The sequence below is a fragment of the Calidris pugnax genome, unplaced genomic scaffold (genome assembly GCF_001431845.1).
Source record: "Calidris pugnax isolate Ruff unplaced genomic scaffold, ASM143184v1 scaffold45, whole genome shotgun sequence".
Lineage (NCBI taxonomy): Eukaryota > Metazoa > Chordata > Aves > Charadriiformes > Scolopacidae > Calidris > Calidris pugnax.
Genome location: NW_015090764.1, coordinates 1,327,675 through 1,329,872, shown reverse-complemented (window position 1 = coordinate 1,329,872; position 2,198 = coordinate 1,327,675). Strand labels below are relative to the sequence as shown.

Sequence of the window (2,198 nt, the reverse complement as noted above, 5' to 3'; positions counted from 1 at the left end):
GGCGGGTGGGTTTTGGGGTGGCCGCGAAGGCGGCTTTCAGAGTCTCTAGCTGTTTGGCTTTGATGGTGGTGCGGGGGCCCCGCCGCTTGGCCCCCAGGTTCTGGTCGTCGTTTTCGTTGCTGCCCGTCTCCTTGTCCGACACGTTGGCGCTTTCCGAGTCCTTGGCGTCGTCCTGGGAAGGGTCTTGGGAGTCCGGGGACAGGCTGGGGTCACTGCCGGTGGTGGCTGGGGGGGAGGAAAGAGGGGCAGGATGAGCCGGGGGGGACGGAACACCGAAATACCGCCCGCGGTACGAGCCGGGGAGAGAAGGGAGAGGGGAAGGAGAAGGGAGAGGAGACAGGGAAGGGAGAGAGAAAGGAGAAGGGAGAGGAAAAAGAGAAGGGAGAGGAAAAAGAGAAAGGGAGAGGAAAAAGAGAAAGGGAGAGGAAAAAGAGAAAGGGAGAGGAAAAAGAGAAAGGGAGAGGAAAAAGAGAAAGGGAGAGGAAAAAGAGAAAGGGAGAGGAAAAAGAGAAAGGGAGAGGAAAAAGAGAAGGGAGAGAGAAAGGAGAAAGGAGAAGGGAGAGGAGAAGGAAAAGGGAGAGAGAAAGGAGAAAGGAGAGGAGAAGGAGAAAGGAGAGGAGAGGGAAAAGGAGAGGAAAAAGAGAAGGAAGAGGAGACGGATGGTACCAAGGACCGGGAGAAGGGAGAGAGAAAGGAGAAAGGAGAGGAGAAGGAAAAGGGAGAGGAGAAGGAAAAGGGAGAGGAAAAAGAGAAGGGAAAGAGAAAGGAGAAGGGAGAGGAAAAAGAGAAGAGAGAGAGGAGAAAGGAGAGGAGAAGGAAAAGGGAGAGGAAAAAGAGAAGGGAGAAAGGACAAGAGAAGGGAGAGGAGAAGGGAGAGGAGAAAGGAGAGGAAAGGAGAAGAGGAGAGAGAAGGGAGAGGAGAAGAGAAAAGAGCGGAGCAGGGGAATGGAGGGAAGGAGAGGAGCCAGCTCTCACCCCGCGGAGAAGCCGGGGTTGGACGCATCGCCTCCCGCACCGCTCCTCACCTGAATGCAGGCTGTTTTCTTTGGCAGTATTGCTGTTATTTAGGTAATCTTCTTTGCAGACAAACTTGTTCTCGTCTATGATGTAGAGCTCCTCGCCGGTGGAGAGTTGCTTGTTACACATCATACACGTAAAACAGTTCAAGTGGAACACTTTGCTCCGCGCCCTGCGGACCAGGTCGCTGGGGGAGATGCCCTGGGCACAACCCGCGCACTTGGTCCCGAAACACCTGCGGGGAAAGGCCGGGCGGGGGGGGGTCAGCAGCGCCCGCGGGAACGGCCCCGCAACCCGGCCCGCACCCGCCGCGGCCCCGCGCCCCTCCCCGCGCACCCTCCGCTCGCCCCGCAAAAAAACGGAACGAAATAAAAGCCCAGCATCCCCGCGGAGCGGTCCCGCTGCCCGGCGGGTGCCTGCAATTATCTTTAAAAAAATAAAAAATCCAAAAAACGACAATAAAAAAAAATAACCAACAAACCAAACCCCGATCTGGGCAGCGAAGGAAGCGGTGAGGGATTAATTAAACCCCTCTGCGCCCCGGCACGTTGATTAACGACGCTCTAATAAATATTAAGCGGAAATTCTTATATGTTATTAATCGGTGCCGGCCGCGCATCGACCGCGGGAGCTGCCGGTACCGGTTGGGCTGGTCCCGCACCGGGGCCCCGCAGTCTCCGGGGCTCCGCTGGGGCCGGGCCGGCAACGCGGGGCTGTCGGTAACCGGCCCCGGTGCTCAGGGAGGAGCGGCAGCAGAACCACGGGGCTCCGGGCAGCGCACCGGGCGGTGCGGGATACCGCTGTGCGCGGAGCTCTCCGCGGCCGGTCTTTGCCGTGATTGCCGATACGCGGGGCGGTGCGGGGGTGCCCGGCCGGGCGGCCCCGCTCCCAGCAAAGGATTTATTCCGTGCCCGGCGGGATGCGCGGGGGGAAGCGGCGGCGAGCCCGTGTCGGTACGCGCTCCCCGCTCCATCATTCGCGGAGCGGGGGGGATCGCTGCCCTCCGGTTTAACGGGAGGCATCCGGGCCTGACCGACCGGGCCTTCCCCGCAGCGGGGCTCCGGGGGCTCTGGGAACGACGCCGTGCTCCAGCCCGCGGAACGCTGCGCTCACGGCCGCGGAAAACCCCACCGGGAAAGCCCGGAAAGTGCCGCCGCAGCAACGGCGGGGCCGCCCCCGCT

The 2,198-nt window shown here is 60.7% G+C and overlaps 1 protein-coding gene across 1 annotated transcript in view; it reads right to left on the bottom strand.

The window, feature by feature from the left end:
• LHX1 (LIM homeobox 1) overlaps positions 1–2,198 on the bottom strand; it is a 6,263-nt gene that overhangs the window by 2,890 nt on the left and 1,175 nt on the right. The window contains exons 2-3 of the mRNA XM_014953218.1: positions 1,026–1,252; positions 2–225 (exon numbers count right to left, since the gene is read on the bottom strand). Of these exons, the coding sequence (XP_014808704.1) occupies positions 2–225; positions 1,026–1,252 (451 nt within the window). The remainder of the gene's footprint in view (position 1; positions 226–1,025; positions 1,253–2,198) is intronic.